The 22,087-nt window shown below is 35.4% G+C and overlaps 1 protein-coding gene across 1 annotated transcript; it reads right to left on the bottom strand.

Annotated features, from left to right (window-relative positions):
* Positions 1-3,544: 3,544 nt before the first annotated feature.
* LOC123551308 (ecdysone receptor-like) lies at positions 3,545-20,053 on the bottom strand. Its single transcript, XM_045340147.2, has 2 exons — positions 19,946-20,053; positions 3,545-6,193 (listed from the first exon to the last, which is right to left on the bottom strand). The coding sequence occupies exon 2, from the start codon at positions 6,140-6,142 to the stop codon at positions 3,773-3,775; it is 2,370 nt and encodes a 789-aa protein (XP_045196082.2). The 5' UTR covers positions 6,143-6,193; positions 19,946-20,053; the 3' UTR covers positions 3,545-3,772.
* Between the last annotated feature and the right edge of the window lie 2,034 nt (positions 20,054-22,087).

Here is a 22,087-nt window from a genome sequence, read left to right as displayed (position 1 = left end):
TAGTATCCAATATAAAATAACTGAAAGATAAACTGACAGACGGACAACTTGACAATTGTATTGAGCTGTTTTTGTCTCAAGATAAACAAGCAAATTCGATGAATTGGAATCCCCCACCGAAAGGGTCAGAGTTGAGGAACGACAAAAAAATATATCCAGCAAAAAGTTAAGAATGTTACCAAGAAGCAAATACAGTTGAATATCGTTACCTCGATATCGGTTAGCTCGATACTCCGGTTAGCACGATGTGTTTTAGTCAGTCCCGATTTTCCCCTATATATTTTAATGTAATTATTTATCATTACCTTGATATGATTAGCTCGATATTTTGTTTAGCTCGATGACATTTTTCAGTCCAGTCAACTTACCTATACTGTTTTTACACCTGGTTTCGTCGATATTACAGCTTATCAAAAAATATCCATGTTATTTGTAAGGTGTGAAAATCAACCAACTGTTGTCCGGCGATGTATTAATCATAATAAGTTAGTTTGTGTGTTTGTTTTGTTTGTTATTTAATCTTTAATTCAATTTAAATGTCAGGAAGTTTGCATTTAATTTCCAATAATTAATCTTATAAAAAGCGTGCAAGCAGGCAAGCTGTTTTCCAATATAACAACTAATTTGGATGAAATATTTTTCTGTTTGACAGAGTAACAATCTGCCATTTAGGATTGAGTAACAATATGCGTATTTAACTGGAAAATTTTCATTATCGAAGCACAGTCAAAATGACTACTCAACTAGGAACATTACCGCTGCATTCAGACTTGTTTAAGGAAGGAATAAAAATGCTAATGTTTACACGTATATTTTGAAAAATTTAAAAGTTGTATGTATTGTAAGCTATACATAGGCGTATATTTTACGTTATAAGGTACGGGATGACTTAGACTTAAATCAGGTATTAATTACCGAAATGGCCGGAACGGTAAAATACCACAAGTAGAAAATAGCAGTGAAAGCTGTTAACGTTAAATAAACTTTTAATTGATACCAAACTGATAGATTAAAGCTTCATGTATGATGATAACACAACTAACTTGATTCTATGATAATTTGTACATGTGTTGCTGTTTAATAGTTTCTTTGGAGGGGTGAAGGTTGATAACGTTCATTGGTGGTACGCTGCTCCAGTGCCGATTAATAATTACGATTACAGTTATATGAAAAGCTAAAAACTTTTGTACTCTTTTTACAGTTACTTGTATTTAAAAAGAACGTAAAGTATTATGTACTAGTATATATATGTACTGTTCTTTGTTTACCAAAATAAACGTAAGCTATTGACTGACGGATTTTATTCACTTACGGATTCCATGACTTACGGAAAATGTTAATATTCTATACTAGTATAATAGTACTGTTATTTGTATACATTTATAAATACTGTCATTGACTGACGGATTTTATTCACTTACGGAAAATATTAATATTCTATACTAGTATAATAGTACTGTTATTTGTATGCATTTATAAATACTGTCATTGACTGACGGATTTTATCCACTTACGGATTTTATGACTTACGGAAAACGTAAGTATTTATAACTGTTACTTGTATAGAATACTATAATTATACTGTTGTTGACTGACGGATTTTGTCCACTTACGGATTTCGTAACTTACGGAAGATAACCTTGCGGATCAAACATGCGATTAACCCATTGTCCGTTCTTACGGATGGAAAGCCGCCATCTGAAGGGGAACGCTGTATTTATAACCTTTGCAGCATTAATTTCCGTAAATTGTAAACAGTCTAATCGAGTCCGACCAATGAACGCGACTTACGGATTTTCTCGACCAATGAAAATGTTCCGCAAGTCTCAGGACGCTGATATTCCAGTTCCGTACAAAACTTAGATCCGTAAGCCGATTTAACTAGGAAACTGTTGTAATTGTGTGTCCTGTACCATTAGAAAAGATACATTTTGGTATTAAGCATGGATAATGGTATTGCAAAATACTTATGTTAGTTCAGAATGACTTTGGGTAAATCAGTTGTTTGTTGTGACTCACGGAAACAAGGTCCGCATTTCGGCTGCACTTCAAGTTAAATTAAAGCTTCTCAGGTAACTCGAAGACAGTTTTACATAAAGTTTAATAGAAAATCCATTAGTTTGTTCTTAGATTTATGTGTAGTTTGCATGAGAACAGCTCATATGATTTAAGTGAGACTGTAAAATCGTTTGTCACCGGTTTCCACAACGGGGTAAACACTTCCCCATAGAATATAAATATCTTCTCAAGCTTTTTATACACGTACTTGCAATAGTTTTCAGAGAAATGAATGAAATTGAAATCAGTTTTGGTTTGGTTTTCATTACTGTAAACAGAAATAGTTTATTGATATCACTGAATTTGTGACAGGCTGGTCTCTGTCAGTGTACATTTGATAACAGTATGTATGTACTATTTATTTGTCAATAAAATTAAAATTGTATTTACGTTTTATATTATTTCTTCCCCCTTTCAAACCGTCTGAAAAAAGTATTGGATATAATGACAATATAGACGTCCGACACAAGTACAAAGTAGTCCCAGATAGTTGATATCGTTACGTCGAACTTCGGATATGTCGATGCAATTTTTACAGTCCCTTGAATATCGAGGTAACGGTATTTGACTGTAATTTCATTAGCCAAAATCAAATTAAAAGAAAATGAATGGTTTGTTTGGGTGGGGGGTGGGGTGAGGATACAACAGTTTACATGTTGATTATAAATATTGATAGAAAACGAAAAAATGAAAAAAAAAAAAAAAAAAAATTGGGGGGTAAGGGGGAGGGGGGTGACCAAGGTAAGGTGGTGACCAGGTGTAGGTACACAACATCACATGTTTATAATAAATGTTCATGGAAAAGAATGAAAGAAGTTAAATGAAATTCTTCCAATTGGTTGGTTTGTTATGTATTGTACAGATCTGTGGATTTTTAAACAATTAAAGGGCAATAACTATATGGAAAATTGACCAATTGAAAAAAAACTTGAAGGGCATCGTCGCAGTATCTTGGTTCATGTCTATTTCAAGTTTGATGAAATTCTACCTGCTAGTTACTGAGAAATGGCTGCAGACAGACATTTTTTATTAAATCAAGGGCAATAACTTGAGGGAAATTGACCTATCAAAAAAGAAACTTGACGGGCATCAGCGCAGTATCTTGGTTCATGTCTATTTCAAATCTGATGAAATTCTACCTGTTAGTTACTGAGAAATGGCTGCAGACGGACATTTTTTATTTAATCAAGGGCAATAACTCTGAGGGAAATTGACCAATCAAAAAAAAAAAAACTTGACGGGAATCATCGCAGTATGTTGGTTCATGTTTATTTCAAGTTTCATGAAATTCTACCAAGTAGTTACTGAGAAATGACTGCGGACGGACTGACGGACGGACAACGCCATTTCAATACCCCCCTCCCCGATTTCATCGGCCGGGGATAATTATCGCAACACTGGCAAACTGCAGCAGGTGCCCTGATAGTTATAATGCAGCACTATATTATCTTGATATTTTTAGCTTTTGGAATTAAAAACAGACAGAAAAGTTTTAACTATAATATCTTTTTGTTGGCACATCAGTAACAACCTTGATTAAGCTATTTTAAAAGTTATTACAAAGAAGATATCTATGAAAATATATTCTTCAATGACCAAATATGAATACAAGTGTGAAATACTGACTTTTCTAATGCATTAGCCAAAATTCTTATAATTTCTATAAAGGTGTCAGGATTTAATATTTTTGTTTTGTTTTAAGGAAAGTTTAGCATTAATGTTCATCTGGGAGTACACAATCTAGATTAGGCACTGCTTCTTTGATTAAATCATCTTTACATAGAGCACGATACTCCTTATAATAAATGTTCGAAACTTCACGCATTTTGGTCATTACATCAATAAATGATGTAAGCCTTTTGCGTCCAGCTGCCTGCCCGTGAATCTTACATGACTCCTTTAGTAACAGGTCAATGAGACGAAGCTGCGTGTCCTCTACCAATCTCGAGTTTTCAAGCTTACACTGATCAGAAGACATAGTGATTACTGAAATTAGGAGTGCCATTTCAGATTTAGAAAGATTCATTTTCTGAAGTCTTGACATCATGTCAACCATTGAAACAACTAAATCCCGTGAGAAAAATTTATTCGCTGCTTCTTCAATATGGAAAGGCACCCCATTCACTTCCAAGAACACACCATACTCAGGGATGTAACCCTGATGTAAAACTATCACAAAAAAGTCAAAGTGAGTGGCTTTCAACAGGCATGCTTGATCATCATAACTGAGAGAACAAAATTCTGGTATACATTTGGCAAAGGTACAATATCGACCAATGACAGTTTCCCAATCAAAACTCCACTGTTTGAATGATTCCCAATGTCCATCAATATCAATTCCGAATTTTTTCAGTAAAACTTGATACTCTTGCATGGAAACATCACTGAGCTTTCCGAAAGTTTCCACTTTTGCTGTGTATTTTTCATAATGCTCCTTAATGAGAGCTTTTCGCGATTCTTCAGTGACTAGATTTTCGCCCCATGGTTTGATACCCTCCATTGCCGAAACTAGATATTCTACTAGTTCTTCATTATATTCAGTTTTGCTTTCTATTTCTTGCTTCTCATGAGAAGCAGAATAAATCTGTTTAGAGATCATAGCACCACAAATGTCTCTATTTTCTAAATTTTCTATTTCTGGCATTGCTTCGTCAGGCTGGCTCATTTCATCTTGCTGACTTGAGCTCGGACCTGGAGAATCTGCGCTGGAAGTGTCAGAGTTATCTTCATCTTTTCCTTCCAGTTTTCTCACTTTCTTAATGGTTTCAGTTCGCATTAAAGCAGTATAACGACCCATTTTACATTTTTCTTTTGCCATACCCATTTCTAAACATTTATCTAGTCTGCAAGCTGAGCAGTTATTTTTGTTCTTTTTGAATGAGATTTCGCATGTTTTACCACTATGGCAGACAAAGGGTGTATCAGACTTTCTCAACAGACACCTTCGGAAGAAGTTTTTACAAGCCTCACAAGTGTTGCAACCGTAATGAAAACCTGAAGCCTCTCCTTCGCATATAATACACGGCGGAAATTTCAAACTTTCATGCCTTTTCATAGAGCTACGTTTCCGAGCAAACGACTTAGCATTTAATGCTAACGGCTGAAAATTTCCTTTGTTTATTGGCTGCTGATCGGAAGCAGTTGCACTTTTGCTAAAATTCACTGGTACTGATGTCACAACTGCCGATTTGCTAACAGTAAATACAGACGTGTTGCCTTTTTGTGGTAAACAACCCTGAGAAAAACCTGGCAGTCCTGGTATTGAGATCACTTTGGTAGCTGGTTGTTTTTCTTTAGGCATCATAAAGTAGTACGGTGTGCCTGGTACGGAGACGATTTCCCCAGGTTTCACTGTAGATAACAAGGCTGATTCAGGCACTATTACATATTTTACTGGTTGACCAGAGGTGGCTAAGGCAGCTGCTGAACTTTGAACAGGTGTTGAGGGTAAAGAAACATTTGATAATATGGACAAACTTCTTGTTTCTGAGCTAACACTCGTAGTACTTTGATTTGTACTATTTGGTACACAGTATTCCTGTGCCTGTGGACCATTGTTTACCACGTTTACTGCAGTTTGTGGCAAATTTTCAGTTCTAGAATTAATGGTTAGAGGGTCTCCTTCATTGGCACGATGGTTTGGAACAAGTTTGTTTCCAGAGGTTGAGCAAATAGCTTCAGCATATCTGGCCTCACTGTTTGACAGATTTACTAGAGTCTGAACATTTTCTTTAATAGCACTTTCTTGCTTATTACTGAGAGATGCTAGACCACCTGACTTCATCAGACATAAAGCCTCTGCAGCTATTTCATACGATGACTTGCCCCCATTTACATCTTTATCAATATCTACAAATTCTGCTTCCATAGCTTCAGGTATCTGTTTACTTGTTCCTGTTGCCCCAGTGCTAAGATCCATTGCCTCTACAGCTGTTTGGCCCATGACGAAATTCTGTGTATCTTTTTGTACATGTGTGTCATGATCATTACTAACAGTGGTGACCGTGTCTGTATTTTTCGGACAATTGATGGAAAACGGTAATATGGAAGAAGTTGGTTCAGCAGTGTTCTGTGGTGTAGACATTTCTACTGGTGATTTTTTATCTTACGCATTCAGGTCAGTGGTCATCTGGCTCTGAAGAAAGAAAGAAACAAACAAAAATTACTTATCACTTACTTACTATCAACTGTTATATAACTAGCAAAGGTTATTTGTAAAACAAATATATACCTCAATGATCACTTGTAAGAAGTATTATAACAGGGATTTTTTTTTTCAGTTAAAGTTACCTCAGTAAGTAAACAAGAGGCTCAAATGGACCTAAGTCACTCACATAATAGAACCTTGTCTATTAATTTTGACGTTTCTTCTCAATAAATCTGATGATTAGTTCATGAAAAGATTCAAGAAGTCATACAAGGGATTTTTTAACTAGTAGCCTCTAAGAGCAGTTAAACAGAACCATTCAAACAAATTGGAGAAGCTTCTCTAAAAGGGACCAAGACCCTCATGTGAATGGAATTGAAAGAATATCTTACAATGATGCTAAAGGCCAAGTTCAAGCAGTTCATGACAAGAATTTATATAAAGGCATTAAACTTAAGAGAGAATCTTACCATGATGCTACAAACAAAGTTTGGTGTAATTCTCACCAGTAGTTTCAGAGGAGAGGATTTTAAGCAAAAATGTTGACAATGGATGCAGGACAACAGACCATCCACCTATACTAATAGCTCAACCTGTACCCTTGAAGACACTATTATAATGATGCTGCAGATCAAGTCTGATGAAAATTCATCAAATGGTTTATGAAAATTCCAAGTTGTTTAATGGTCTCCTACTTTATCTCTAACAGCCCCTAAAAGGTGTCAAATGGAACCATTTGCAGATTGAGAGAGGACCTTGCCAGGATGCTGCAGACCAAGTTTTGGATAATTCTGACCAAAAATTCTAGGGCAGAAGATGATTACGAAAATTGTTGACAGTAGACAATGGAGACTGAACCATCCACCTATTCTAAGATCTCATCCTGAACCTATAGTTCACGCAAGCTAAAAAAGGAAGAGGGTATGAAAGGATATCAAGAGTCAAAATCAATAGAAACAAGAAACTAAAAGTAAAACAAGAGCTTTCTGATGACAGCATGCTCGACTTTTCTCAGTGCCTGACTCTGAATTAGAGCTTTGCCATTAAAATCTTTATAAAACTTTTACAAAAATATCTATTTAGTAAGTTAAAAAGGGGCATAACTCTGTCAAAATTCAAATCAGTGTAATGGGAATTGCTTCTCCTGGTGTAGACTATAATAGTAAATAACTGTTCTAAGTTTTAAGTCAAAATCTTTCATAAAACAGAAAATTTTGACATTATCAAAAACTTTAACCAAAAAATTTTAGGTTAAAAAGGTGCATAACTTTGTCAAAATCCAAATCAGAGTTATGGTGATTGTTTCTCCTGGTGTAGGCTTTAATAGTAAATAAGTGTTTTAAGTTTCAAGTCAATAGCTTTGATAGTAACAGAGATATCTGACTTTTTCAAAAACTTTAACCAATGGTGACAGTGATCCCCATGCTGGGGCAAGTGCAATGGCTCTACTTTTTCTCTGAAAAGTTGAACTGTTGAGCTAAAAACTGGTGTTTGTGTTTAATGAGGGGTGTGGGGTAATATGGCTGAGTTTCGGTAATGTGGGTTGGGCGTGTTCATTGACAAGGTAACGGTACTTAAAGACAATATCAATAAACACAAGACATCAAAAATGAAAATAGATCATTTTGGGTGGGTAAGCGAATCTTACAATCATGGCAAAGACCAAGTTAAATGATGATCTCTCAGAGTGCAAGGTTAAAAAAATAAAAAAGACTTTCAGTGCTATAGTTAAATACAAAAAGAAATATATACCTTAAACAAGGCGTACAGTTGCCAGCTACTCAGCAAACAGACCAAGTCCGGGGATGGACTGTACATTAATGCTTGGAAGGGTATTCCACAGATGAATTATTCTTGGAAAGAAATAATTTGTGTAATAGGTGTGTCTGAATGTGGAACAAGGTAGTTTAGGCTCTTGGCAAGGTGGAGATAATAGTGATGTATATAATTATATTGACTAGGTTACATTTTATGTTGTAAACTATGATCAGAGAAGTTTGGTGATAGCACTGTTTAAGAGTTTGCCAGTTTAGGGTATTTAATTATCATTAGGGATACACTGCTTGTGTAGAGCTGTTATCATATGGTCAAAGCACACTGTGTTAAAGGACTTTCGCCATGGCTGCCAAACAGTTAAACAATATTCTTATTAGGGACAGACATAGGCATAATAATTAAGCCTTTATTTGAACTTCCACATGTTTGAAATTATCAAGACATATATCTCCTAATTAAATGAAATGGACAGTTATTTGCTTTGCAAAATGGATGGATGCAACATTGTTGATATACGGTGACAAGTTTATAGATATTGTCATCTCATTCTCAAGGTATTTAACAGTAAGGTGGTCGCATGAAAAATCAAAAACTGAATCAAATATAACATGTTATATACCATTGGAAAGCTGACTTAAAGGCAAAATCAGATATTGCCTGCTGCACAGTAAATGGGCCAAATGTGTTAGCATCAAAGTCAAAAATTAAAGTTAAAGATTTCTAACCTTTTAAGCCTTTTTCATGAAGTTGTATGTTTTAACTTCATGAAAAAGTAAAATAACAGATAACTTTTTGCTGATTTTTGTTTTTATACATCATTTTCTATCAGTGGTTGGGCAAGGGGACGGACGTTACATGGGAATGTAAAAAGCTTGTTTCTGAAGCTGTTTACTGTCATTAAGATGAGAAAATTCACCAAATCAATAAACCAGTACATCTTTACAAGAAACTTATAAAAAAATGCCAAAAATTGAAAAAAAAAATTTTTTTTGTTATTCTACCCGTCGAAGCAGAGAAGGAAAAAAACAGCCATACTCATATTTTTCCTGTTACCATTTATAATATTATACTTAATTGGATAATAACCTTTTAAATAAAGACATAAGAACATACATTATTAAACAATCCAGCTTTTTGTATATTTCATTTTTATTTAGGCTTCAAAACTAGCAAAGAGAAACTGATGGCAAAGGGGGACGGACATTACATTATGAGGGGACGGACGTTACACTAATTATATACATTTGTTTTTCAAGCTTTAATGTGGCTTTACTGAATAAATACAGATTCTGTTAATGTTAAACCTATCTAGATGAATGAACAAGAGTGCAAGAATGTCACAATATACGCCCGTCACAGCAAATTTCTTTACTTTAGCACCTGTATTTGCAAATGGAATTTTAATTTTGTGGTTGTTTAGTAATAACTAAGTGTTTTGTTTTCAAGGTCCACAAAAAAACTCCTTACCAGGTAGAGATACCTTAAAATACACCTAAAATTGGAAAGTAACATCTATGTTGTACCACAGAAAAGTGGTCTTGGTTTTTCCCTACGGTCAATTATAAAAAAGTTACAATATAAGTTATTTATAGTAACAACTAAGGGAAGTTAATCTTAAAAAAAAAAAAAAAAAAAAAAATCAGAAAAAAAATTGTAAGTCCTCACAAAAATCTTAACCAGGTAGAGACTGGTCAAAATACACCTCAAAATTGGATGTAGCATGCATGTTGTACTACAGAAAAGTGGTCTCGATTTGTCCCTACGACTAGTAATGAAAAAGTTACAATATAAGCTATTTATAGTAACAACAAAGGGAAGTAATTCTAAAGAAGGGAACTGCGCATGACACTTCGTCTCATGATGGTGTATAATTGTATCAAGTTACATCAAAATCCCTCCATGCATGAAGAAGAAATGCTTCGGACAAAGTCATTCTTGTATCTGACCTTTGGCCTCTAAGTGTGACCTTGACCTTAGACCTAGGGACCTGGTTCTTGCGCATGACACTACGTCTCGTGGTGGTATACATTTGTGCCAAGTTATATCAAAATCCCTCTATGCATGAAGAAGAAATGCTCCGGACAAGGTTTTCATTCTTGTATCCTTTGACCTCTAAGTGTGACCTTGATCTTAGACCTAGAGACCTGGTTCTTGCGCATGACACTCCGCCTCATGGTGGTGAACATTTGTGCCAAGTTATATCAAAATCCCTCTATGCATGAAGAAGAAATGCTCCGGACAAAGTTTTCATTCTTGTATCCTTTGACCTCTAAGTGTGACCTTGACCTTAGACCTAGGGACCTGGTTCTTGCGCATGACACTCCTTCTCATGATGATGAACAATTGTGCCAACTTTCATCAAAATCCCTCTATGCATGAAGAAGATATGCTCCGGACAAAGTCATTCTTGAATTTGACCTTTGACCTCTAAGTGTGACCTTGACCTTAGACCTAGGGACCTGGTTCTTGCGCATGACACTCCGTCTCATGATGGTGAACAACTGTGCCAAGTTTCATCAAAATCCCTTCATGCATGTAGAAGATATGCTCCGGACAAGGTCTGTGGACGCCGCCCACCCGCCCGCCAACCCGCCCGCCAGGGGCGTTCCCATAATACGTCCCGTTTTTCAAACGGGCGTATAAAAATGATACAAAGTAATAAAATAAAAAGAAATATGCTGAATTACAGTTTTAAAATATGGAGAGAAAAAGAAAACAGTATTTTTAATCAGGAAATTGATAGTGTTCGTCCTATGTATTTACTGACTTAATGAAAGGTGTTTTTAAATTTTCATTATTATGCTAATGTTATTCAATAAAAGATGTGTGTGTGGTAATGGTACATCTTACTGCTAGAGTTAAGTAAATTAGGATAAACGTTGCAAAATTCACCATAATTTCTAACATTTTTTTTTGCAAAAACTATGTTGAAGCATAAAACAAAACAAAACAGAACAAAATGAGAAAAAGTATTAAAATATTTTTTTTATGAACATGTAAATGATATGTATCATATAATATCATACACTTTTAAGAAAGTGACAGTAATCATCATCTCAGCACAATAAGGGGATAAGAGCTCTGACATCAAACACTTTTTTAACCGAGATGAGGAGGGTCATTTTGTTTCACTTTGAATTTCACAGATACCACTATAAATCATATTCATATACACAGATTAAAGGCCTAGATTCACTACTATATAAGTGTACCCCCCCCCCCCCCCCCCCAATCCAATATACAACTCCCATCTTATCTGCTGCTTATCAGCGATTATGTAACAGTACATGGGTGAAAGTATGGAATATTGAAAATCCTGAAAAATTTGCTGGGGGCTTGGGGGCCGCTAGGGCCCCCCTACCAGGGGGGCAAAGCCCCCCGGAAGCTTCTGAGAATTAGTGATTTTGAACGCTTAGAACAGCCCTATTCTACCCTTATATGTGTGCCAAAAATTTACTTATTATATTGCACAAAATGCATGATTTTCAGTTAACAGTAACTTTTCTAAGTCAAGGACTTGTTTCAACAATATACCCTCAACATATTTTTGTAAGATTCAGACTGAAACTACCTGAAAATTCTAGCAACATTTTTTGTTTTTTCATGCCACCATATTTTAATGTTTTGGCACAACATTCACAAAATGCAGACCCTGCAATATCCGGTTTTCGTAGCCAAAGACCCCATCGATCACCATCAGTGTCACATTCAGATAGCCAAGCCCATCTCCATTTGTTACCATGTTTGCTTTCTAAGTCCTAAGTATTGTACGCTGGCGGTAAAAACATTATTTTTCACGCACTAACCCGTGCAGCCCTAATTACGGCGTGTTAATCCCCGAAAGAAATCTTGATCTTCCTCCAGTTCCTCGTGGAAAGATTGATACTTTGGAGATAAAAAGCGTGCAAACCGTAGAAATCAAGACATGCGTGTGAAAGTCCGTACAAACTTTGACGCGGCAACTTTTAGGCGCACGTGAAAGTCATGAAAAACGTGAGTGAATAGTTATATAAACGGTCGTCTAAAATAATGTTTTAAAACAAACAGTTGAAGTAAATTTCGGTACGTAACGGGATCGAGTAATCATCACTGCAATATTTTTTATAAAAGTGACTTTTCCGTGGTTGACGCTTGTTTTATAATTGGAACTCTTTACAAGGTGTGTATAATAAAATCCAGACATCACGAAAGTTGCCAAAAATGGCTATCTGATCTAGACTGCTTTGGATTCGAAAATCCCGAAAAATAATTATCAACCCACCCCTGTTCAAAGCGGAAAAAATAACAATTATCGGTAAATATTCTGTTGATAAAATAAGTACTAGCCTTGTTTTCTTCATCAGTTAAAACCCCCTTAAAGAGCTAAAAGAAATGTGTCGGTATCATGGCATCTGAAGTGGAGATCAAAGTTGCCCGAAATTGTCATGGCATTACGTCATGTTTACGCGCCATGTGACACATCACTGTCTGATCGTACCGCCTCGGTTCTTTAAAACAGTAAAAAAAGTATCTTCTTTAATTTTTTTAAAAGCGAATGTGCAATATTCCGTATAAACTGACAGGTAAATGTGTCAAACGATAAGTGACCTATTTGCCCTAAAAATTTTTACATTATTGTTTGAGAAGAATATCTCACATAGTGTCGTGTCAAAAATACATCTACAAATATTCATTTACTTATCAAACTTATTTAAAACCACGCTTTATTTTAAAACCATATTTCTATTTACGTTCACGAGGTCACGTAACCTATTCTGCCGCATTACACAGAAATCTGTTTGCCAAAAATTGTTTTACTCATGTATTGAAATAGCTGCCGCTTTTTTATTATTTAAGATTTTTTAATTCTGTTTTCTGTACTTTCTTGTCAAAAGTCTGAATTTTATGACCATAGAATGTAGTATTTATTTACTTTTAGAAATAAATAAATATTTAAGATCGCGCTGTTTGAAATTTTACAAATAAATGTATGAAAATTCGATCGTTTTTATAGACTTTTGCCTACATTTCTGTCGATATCTTATTAAAATCGTTATAGAATTCAAACTGTATTACTTCTCAAGCGGTGTTGAAAATTTGAAGCGATTATATTAAAAAATGAATGCACTACGCGCGTTTTTTGTGTACGTGTCGATAAACAAAAGTAACGGCGATCTAGCCTAAATTAGATATTATTATTACGATAGGTCGCACGTGTTCGTGGAATGAAAAATTACTGGTATGACGCTTTGATATCTTTACGATTCGCGGGTAAATTCCAGTCAATCCAGGTTATTTTTAGGGATGTAATTTCTGCATTTGGTAAAGTTACGAGGTAAAATCCACGCGTCCGATCGGATGAGCATACAGAGAGGTCCACTCGTCCCTATCCCGACTTTAACCCACCAATGCTCGTATAAGACATAACTCGCAATATACGCGGCGGCTACATGTGCATGCAAGAAATCAAGAAATGCATGCTGCAGACAAAAGTCCGTGCAAATTCTGACGCGCGGGAACTTTTCGGCGCATGTAAAATTTATGAAAAACGTAACAGTTGTTTTCATTGAAGTACAGCGCCCATGCGGGTCAATCAAAATTGTCGTTACATATTGACGATATGCGAGATGCGCTGCAAACGGCAAATATGATAAACAGAGTCGATTGTGTTTGTCGCCGATCGACTGATTTTTCAAGCTTTGTTGATTGATGACACAATACCAACCCCCCCCCCCCCCCCCCCACCCCCGAATTTCGACCCGGATTTAGACGATTTGGAAAAACGATCCCGGCCGAGATGGAAAATCCGGAACTTCCGGAGTATTCCAGAAAACTTTCACCCATGACAGTAACAGATTAGAGGGCAATTAGCACAGCAGGGACCCCAACTAGACCATGAAGATGTGTGCAGTGGAGTTGAAAGAAATTAATTTTTCTTCAGTGAATGTGGAATGATAATAAAAATAATTATTATTTTGATATTATATAGATGATAATAACTATTACTTTAATGTTATAGTAATGATTATAATAATAATAAAAAATAATCACAATTATTGTTATTATTATTATTATCATTATTATTATATTACATATAGGATGATAAAAGATACAGTAATAATACTGAAAATAATAATGATCATAAAACACAAGTATAGTGAAAACTTCTTTGTGCTGACAAACCATATAATATAAAATCAATGTGTTCCATCTATACTTGATTTTCATTTTCAGTATGTTGCCAAAAGTGACTTTTTTTCATGCTTTGCTTTGTAACTTTGAAATGCACATTCTGTTTTCAATTTTAGACAAATGTTATTTACAGTACTCTGCAAGCTTTAAATGAGTAAAAGTTACATTTTTCTGAAATATCACAATTCTCCAGACATAATTTGAAAAAATAAAAACTTGCATATTTCTTTAAGTAAGTTTCTCGTTATTTCATTATTGTGAAAATAAGTTTCTGATAATTTTATTATTGTGTTTGATCAACAATATTTTTCTTTACATAAAAATGCAAAAAATAGCATAACTTTAAATGTTATAAATTATTCATTAATTTAAAATAAATTACATTGTTTCCCTTCTCACTAATTCATACACTTGTAAGGTAGACTGTCTCTCCAATAAACAATGACCCTTGTTTATTGGAACCATACTGTGATGGTCATTAGCCCCCAACTGTGCTGGTGAAGACAGAAATCCCTTGGCCCACTGCCAAAATCTGAAAGTAATGCTGAAAATACATTTAGATAGACAGTATTTTCTATTCCCCAGTTTTGGGGATTGAAGGGCAGGATCCATTAGGAAGGGAAAATATGCTGTAATGACAAAAATACTTTTTGGGTCCTTAATATGAGTTTGAAAAAAAAATACCCTGGACCCTGTACAACAGTTGGTACATTTACTTAAAATATCTTTGATTCATTGCCATGACACATCAGATCATCAGATTTTGTTTATGAAATGATCATAATTCAGATTTTTTTAATTCAATTTAAGGGTCTACACAACCGTATGACCATCATCACTGGCATGAGTCTGGATCATAAAATTAGTTAACTTAAAAAACTTTCACACATTTAGTCCCACTCCTAATCTGCATATGACAGCAAGCTCCTCCCCTTTCTTAGTTTTTCAAAAGAAATCTCTTTGTACCGGTATATACAAGTCAGTGTTTTTACAAGGACTAGTATGGATCCAGAAATGTATATACAGGGTCCAGTTTTATGACACCTTGTATAACGCTTAAGTTTTCTCAAAGTATGTGTTTATACAAGACTCGTTAAGAGGGTAAGTGTTGTTTGTAGAATCTGACATGTATCAGAGATATATACTATGTATATAAAACTGGGCCCAGTTTAGTGGATCCATTTTTAAATTAACAGTTTTGTATATTTTTCTCATGTTGTTTTTATAGCTAACTGTTGTTCCAGCAGGGGTCTCGTTACATGCGACATATTATTCTTTTAAATAATGTCCTCATATTTGTAAATAAATGTTTTAGTGGGAATGATTTAACACACAGCATCTTTATTTATCAATATATAAACTAAAATAAGTAACTGATGGATAACAAAATCAGAATATAAGAAATATTCAATTATCACAATTTTTGTAACATCCGTCCCTTTTCTGTAACGTCCGTCCCCCTATTTTTCAGATGAAGATGATACAACATTATATCAATCTAAATGAATCTTTTTATATATTTATTACTTATTGATCCATGTCCTATCAAACTGGAGTTAATTTTATTTAAGTTTCCTCACACAGCATAAAAAACTAAGATTTTTGCTTTAATTTCAGGTTTTTTTTAGAGTTTTCAATCTAAAATACTCAAAAGTATGAAAAAAAAACATTTTTCAACATTGTTTTTGATAATTTTATACCTTTTACATACTCTTGTGAAATAAAAGTGTCAGATATTACCATCAAAACATGAAAACACTGCATTTTGTACAACATTAAGAAAAGCATATATAGGGGGACGGACGTTACAGGGACGGACGTTACACATAACTTTTGATATTTCGTCATTTTTTTCCCAGCAAGGCTGCAGATCTATCTATTTTTCATTTTTTCATGATAGGTATGTCATTAAGCATATATGAAAGTAATTAATATCAATATATTCATATTCAATTACAAAATAATAGTGGGGGACGGACGTTACACTTTTTTTCACGCAAATGTTTTTCTGGGTGGTAAAATGGACTTTTTTTACTAAAATGTCCATTGATAAGTGCTGCAAGCATTTTTTTCTTATTCTACAAATATATAGTAAGACAGTGAGTAAGAAAATTATTTTGAATATGTAAAATTAAGACATTTTGCGTTCAATTCAAAATTTAGCGTTTTTGTTAAAAACAGTGATGTTACACAAGTCACTTTTTATTATCATATTCATAAAAATGTAACGGCTTCAGTGATCACCAATGTTATATATCATTTTAAAGGTAATACAATTATCTTTTTAAAGGTATTCAAATCAAACTTTTATTTTGTTATTTGAAAATACTGTAGCATTTTTTGAAAAGTGTAAAAATCCAATGCTAACGCATTACATGAAAAAATGGCCAATTTTCAGCCATAAAATGGCTTTCAAATTTTTTTTTGGTTGATTATGTGAATTCTTTTTTACTGCAGCATCTGAATACTAATAAGACACATTGAATACAGTTTTAACAAAACGTGAAACAGATGTTCCTCTATAAATAAAATGCAGTTACATGTTTTTTGAAAAAATTGGCCCATTTACTGTGCAGCAGGCAATATGTAAACCTTATGGCTCTACTGTTACTAGGAAAAAAGTTACGTCAATTTCAGTATCCACTTTCTGGGTTTCATTCTGCCACCCTATTAACAGCACTGGTAATTTTAAATTAAGTGCCATGAAGAATGTCTGAGAAAATGTGTAAAGTGTTCCTCTTCCTTGTTATATAACAATACCTCAACCAGTCCTTGTCCCAGTATTTTAGTATAATTCTTCAAAATGAACAAGGAATTGTAATATGAAATGGGTCTAGCTACAGGGGAAAGCTCTGTGTAATGTTACCATTTCATACATAATATATTAGGGATAAAAGTTAGGGCAGTAAAAGCTGTATTTGTATTAAAGTCATAGAACGTCATGCTCCACTGGTTCAATATCTAGGACATACAGGGGTCAATTATTAGGTTATTTCTAATTTTGTAATAAAACAACAACAATAAAACCTGACTAGCCGCTACATAATAAATACTGTCTAACTCAAAAATAAATACATCTCAAGTCAGAATTATTAGCTGTATGTTTTTTCTTCCAATAAACACGCTCTTTCAGCGCAAAATACGTGAATAAATTTTTGAAATTCGGTCAAAACTTCCACTCAAAATTTATTTGGAATTTTCGAGCGATCCTGAGAAAAACATTAAGTTTTCTAGATTGATATATACTATTTTATTATTCGACTTTATAGCAAAAACATTTATAGCGAGCTTGAAGAGCAGGCCCGAAGGGCCTGCTCGAGAATCGAGCTTTACGGTAACGCAAGTATACTTTCACACTTGGTGATGGATTTGAAAAGTTTCGTCGGAAGTTTTAAAAAAGCGCACCCTAGCGGACTGGTGCTCACAGGAAGTACTTCTTTCCGGAGTGAATACAGAACTTCATTCAATTGCTAAAAATTATTCATCACTCAACAATAATGAAAGAATGATTTCCAGTTGTTTGAAAAAAATATTATTTGCATTTAAAAGATCAAGCATCGGCCAGAAATGGAAAAATGTCATTAATAAGCAGAAAGAAACAGGAACGCGGTAATGACGTCACCGAACACCGGCTCCCATAAATTTTGCAACGTATAATATTCACTGTTATAGGCATGGTGACACTAAATGTAGACTTTTTTCAAGCGAAGGTAGCAGTGTACACTTTCGAATTTTGGCCCCCGTCAATATTTGTTATAAAGAGAACATCGTGATTTTGGATGCATGTTAATTAAGGTGAGAGATAATGATTATTAATTCTTTAGAAAATCTATACAGCCGATACATGTAAAATTCTGATGTCAGTTGGAAAACTTACTGCTGGTAGCTTTGTATGATCAATGAGACACCATTTCGCGGAAAAATTCAATTCACGGAAGGGTTCTGTGCTTGTTGATTGATACTCAGGAACAGTTTCGTTATTTTCCGAAAGAACGAGCTGGATAGGCCCCCATTCCGTTTATGTCCTGACGTTCAGTAAGGACTATTAAATTAAGAAATGCAGTAAAATTGGACAGTGTTCTTGCAGCGGGATCATTGTAGACTGTTCAAAAGGTGCAAAATTGATGATTTTGGCACGCTATTTTTCATGGATGATGTAAACCTTTCGCTTTGATAACTTTCTTTATTCTTGTATGAGAATCCTGATCTTGCCATTAATTAAAAGCACAAAACATGCACGCAATTTATAAAATAGCCACCCAAATTTTGCTCATAGGGGAAGTGCAATATTGCGACTCGCTACATGTAAGACCGTCCGTGCCCAAAAGTTTCGCATCTATGTGTACCTTGCTACATTAAGGAAAATCTGCCAAAATTAAATTTTGAAAGAACTCTTAAATTTGTGCAGTTTCAAATAGTTTAGAACCTCTTCTTCGATATTCTAAACTTCCTGGGCACTTAAAACGCTACCTGACGGCACAGCAGCTCAAAAATGTTACGGTGAGGACACATAAAAGCATAAAACTCAATATATACGCATACGATTTTTTTTTTTATTCTAGCTCCAGTAACAAGGTTCTGGTACAGTAAAAACATCATTTTTATCGTTATTAACCCACACAGCGCATATCTGGCCCACCAGCTATGCAGTTCGTCAATTAGGGGGATGGTCGGACGGTGGGGACCCCATGAAATAAGAAAAGAAGGGGTGGAGACATTTTATTTTCGCAAAATGGTGCAGAATTGCCCTTATATCATTCCTAATGACAAAATACGTTAAATCATGTCAGAAAATGGTAAAAACGGATGTATTGTACGTTCTTTGTCTCGTAGCGACGATTTGTAAATTTTGGCTAAATTTGTGCATAAGGGGTGGGCAAGTTTAGAGTCTCTCATACAGACTTCTTTTCATGCTATTGAAAACATTTTTATTTGGTTGAATTGGCGAAAGACATATAAAAGTTCAGAACAAGTAAAACCCTCTTTTGTTCATGAACTGAAAAATCTTAAGGTAGCAGGGTACACTTTCGAATTTTGGCCCCCGTCAATATTTGTTATAAAGAGAACATCGTGATTTTGGATGCATGTAAATTAAGGTGAGAGATAATGATTATTAATTCTTTAGAAAATCTATACAGCCGATACATGTAAAATTCTGATGTCAGTTGGAAAACTAACAGCTGGTAGCTTTGTATGATCAATGAGACACCATTTCGCGGAAAAATTCAATTCACGGAAGGGTTCTGTGCTTGTTGATTGATACTCAGGAACAGTTTCGTTATTTTCCGAAAGAACGAGCTGGATAGGCCCCCATTCCGTTTATGTCCTGACGTTCAGTAAGGACTATTAAATTAGGAAATGCAGTAAAATTGGACAGTGTTCTTGCAGCGGGATCATTGTAGACTGTTCAAAAGGTGCAAAATTGATGATTTTGGCACGCTATTTTTCATGGATGATGTAAACCTTTCGCTTTGATAACTTTCTTTATTCTTGTATGAGAATCCTGATCTTGCCATTAATTAAAAGCACAAAACATGCACGCAATTTATAAAATAGCCACCCAAATTTTGCTCATAGGGGAAGTGCAATATTGCGACTCGCTACATGTAAGACCGTCCGTGCCCAAAATTTTCGCATCTAAGTGTACCTTGCTACCGAATAGGTTCTCCTGAATTCTTGTGACTAGTGAATAGTTTCTTTGTGACAAATTAATGATGCATAATATTTTTAGATAAATCCGTTTTCTTTGCGCTCGCTTTGAGGCTTTGCCTTAGTTCATATTAGAGCTATTACCTGTTGTATATACCAACAAACGGCTACATTTTCATTCAAAATATGAATTTAATCGGGTTTCCATGTCATATCCGCCATTGTTTGTATCTGGAAGTTTACATATCGGTCACACAATGCTGATTAAAACTCGACTAATCATTATGTTTTGCGTCCCTTTATTTACTGGATTCTTCCACGCGCTTATACTACATATTATTCGCTAAGACAGATCAGTGTAACAGACTACTTATATACGTCATTCGAAATGTTTTAATTGTGAGAACATGCTAACATTTAATAAATCTTTAATATCTAAAGGTAAATTCCATATTAAGTATGGTATAAGGCAATGGCTTTGGAATTAGGGGCTGTGACATATGTTGTTCGGAGTACTTGCCTACCTACCTACAGTCAATCCAAGTATAACAATGCCAACTCCTCTTCCGAACCTCACAATCGTCTTATTCTTTTTTGGTATAGATTGCAGGGTCATTACTGAAGCATCACCGCAATGAGTGTATCCTGAGGCGAGCAAATAGTGCAGAGGTAAAAACAGAATATTAAAGCCATATATCCTGTACATAACTAATGGAGACTGGCCAACCGTCTAAGGTCTGGGCAGTGGCGACATGCCAGATGGTAGATGGTTCCAAAGTCTGATGCCTGCTGGTAAGAAGGAGTATCTGTATGCACTAGTTCTGAAGAATGGTGGTATGGCTTTGGATGGAAAGTGCAGATAGGTGGAAGAGATCTAGCCGCTGGTTCCGATGGATAATGTGATACATCATGACTGTCCTAGTGTCAGCTCTCCTCTGTTGTAGAGGACCCATCCTGCTGGTGCTACTGGTAGTCTTGTAATCCCAATGACAAACAGTGCTGCCCTGCGCTGTACCGCTTCCAACTTTTATATGTTTCTGCTGGTATAAGAGTGTGTGTGTGTGTGTGTGTGTGTGTGTGTGTGTGTGTGTGTGTGTGTGTTCGGGTTTAACGTCTTTTTCAACATTTTTTTCAGTGTCTACTTGTAGCAGTGAGCGCAATGCCCATCTTTATAGTGCTGCCTCACTGGTATATCACGCCGTAGACACGTGAAATGATATCCCTACCAGTCACATTATACTGACATCGGGCTGACCAGTCTCCTGGCACTATCCTCTTAATGCTGAGCGCCAAGCGAGGACGCTACTACTTTAGTACCATATTTCACGTCTTTGGTATGACGCGGCCAGGGACCGAACCCACGACCTCCCGCACTCGAAACGGGCGCTCTACCACGTACTAGACTACCGAGGCGGTCTTTCAGCTGGTATGAAGGTCCAATGGGGTGCGCGTAGAAAATTAAAAACAAGAGCACCGCAGTGCGAAGCAGTATATAACCATAATGGCATTGACGCACTAAAGTTCTTGATTAGAGTCAAAGTACCTACATTATTCTAGCAAGTAATTAGTAAGATTAGTTCCCAAAGAATTGTATAAAATAATACGTCTTTAGCGCTTTTTTTATCCCCCCGCCAAAGGCGAAGGGGATATTAGAAATGCTCTCCGTCCGTGCGTGCGTACGTGCGTGCGTCCGTCCGCAACGATCTTTGTCCGGAGCATAACTCCAAAAGTTCTTGAGGGATTTTCTTCAAACTTCATACACTGATAGAACACATTGGGAGGAAGTGCAGTGTGCAAGAACAATAACTCTACCTTGCCTATTTTTTTGAGTTATTCCCCTTAATCTTATTTTCTTAAAAAATTTTGTCCGGAGCATAACTCCAAAAGTACTGGAGGGATTTTCTTCAGACTTCATACACTGATAGAACACATTGGAAGGAAGTACAGTGTGCAAGAACAATAACTCTACCTTGCCTATTTTTTGAGTTATTCCCCTTAATCTTATTTTCTTAAAAAAATTTGTCCGGAGCATAACTCCAAAAGTACTGGAGGGATTTTCTTCAAACTTCATACACTGATAGAACACATTGGGAGGAAGTGCAGTGTGCAAGAACAATAACTACCTTGCCTATTTTTTGAGTTATTCCCCTTTATCATATTTTCTTAAAAAAATTGTCCGGAGCATTTCTTCTTCATGCATAGAGGGATTTTGATATAACTTGGCACAAATGTTCACCACCACGAGACAGAATGTCATGCGCAAGATCCAGGTCCCTAGGTTTAAGG

This window comes from Mercenaria mercenaria, chromosome 4, assembly GCF_021730395.1.
Source record: "Mercenaria mercenaria strain notata chromosome 4, MADL_Memer_1, whole genome shotgun sequence".
Classification (NCBI taxonomy): domain Eukaryota; kingdom Metazoa; phylum Mollusca; class Bivalvia; order Venerida; family Veneridae; genus Mercenaria; species Mercenaria mercenaria.
Note: the sequence above shows the minus strand (reverse complement) of the source record. Positions and strands in the feature narration are given on the sequence as shown.